This window comes from Fukomys damarensis, unplaced genomic scaffold, assembly GCF_012274545.1.
Source record: "Fukomys damarensis isolate Sample0158 unplaced genomic scaffold, DMR_v1.0_HiC HiC_scaffold_16, whole genome shotgun sequence".
NCBI lineage: Eukaryota > Metazoa > Chordata > Mammalia > Rodentia > Bathyergidae > Fukomys > Fukomys damarensis.
Window position 1 is genome coordinate 88388755 of NW_022900928.1, and position 1163 is coordinate 88389917.

Sequence of the window (1163 nt, forward strand, 5' to 3'; positions counted from 1 at the left end):
GGGTTAACTAGGGGAGCTTCTCCGGCACATCCTAGACACCCCCTGCCATGAGCCTGGAGACCCCCAGGCCTGAGCCCTGCCATTCCATGTGCTGTGTGGAGAGCACCTAAGTACCACGTGCCCCCACCCCAGGTGTGGAAAGGTCACCTGCAGAGGAAGCACACCCAGCAGGACCGGCGCGCGGAGATGGAGTTTATCGGCATGGTGAGCCCACCTGGCCACAGCAGGGACCAGGTCTTGGTCACCTGGGCCTGGCACCAGCACACAGCCCTCTCCTGCCCGACAATGCCCTCGATCCTCTGCTCACAGGAGACCCAGGGGGAGAGAAGCAGAAGCAGAGGAAAGGAAAGCCATCAAGACACACCCCTTCTTCTTCTAGAGCCCCCCTGAGAAATCTCAAATGGGCAGGGACGGTACCACAAGGCATCCCACCCCTGTATCCCTGTGTAGCTGAAAGAGAGGCTTCAGGGAGCTAGTGGAGGGAGCAGGTTGTACAGGCAGCCCCAAGCATCCCACTTCCTCCTGGGGCCAGCCTGGCCTCTCCTCAGCTGTCCCCGGAGTATGGCAAAGTGTGGACTGTGTGGAATGAGAGTGCGTGTATATACAGGCAGGTGAGCAATCCCACCCCCGAATCTGTTCTCTGCTCTCTGAATGTCCCCTGCTGCAGGGAGTTTCCACTAATGGGACAGGTGGGCACTGGCAAGAATAGGAGAGAGGGTCCCTGGGGAGCTGGGCTTTGTCCTGGGCAGCCCCTCAGAGGCCTGGTTGACACAGGCAGAAGTGGGGGCCAGGCTGGGGATCCAAGATGGGAGGGAAGAGCTTTTCCCTGGGGAGGCACCAAGTCTTGACAGGTTGGGCCACCATGGGCTGCAGGGCAGGAGTGGAAGTCAGAGACTTGTTGGGGGCCTGAAGAGCTGAACCCCTAGGAGGGAGAGCAGGTGGAGGGAGGTAGAGCCAGCCCTGGTGGGGAGAGGTTGGGGGGCATGGCATGGCGGTGGGTGAGGAATGAGCCTGGCCGCCTGGGCCCATCAACAGTGTGAGCTCAGCGTTTTCAGTAATTGTCTCTGCACAGAGTGATATTTAAAATACATTTGGGAGCCAATGAGGCGGGAAAGTGGCTTCTAGAGCGGCTGCCAACTCGGCCTTGGGTGGGGCGGTGGGGG

General features: G+C 60.2%; 1 protein-coding gene across 1 annotated transcript in view; it reads left to right on the forward strand.

Annotated features, from left to right (window-relative positions):
• The window catches only part of Iqca1l (IQ motif containing with AAA domain 1 like), a 14092-nt gene that overhangs the window by 5257 nt on the left and 7672 nt on the right, over positions 1-1163 (forward strand). The window contains exon 5 of the mRNA XM_033764456.1: positions 133-204. Within this exon, the coding sequence (XP_033620347.1) occupies positions 133-204 (72 nt within the window). The remainder of the gene's footprint in view (positions 1-132; positions 205-1163) is intronic.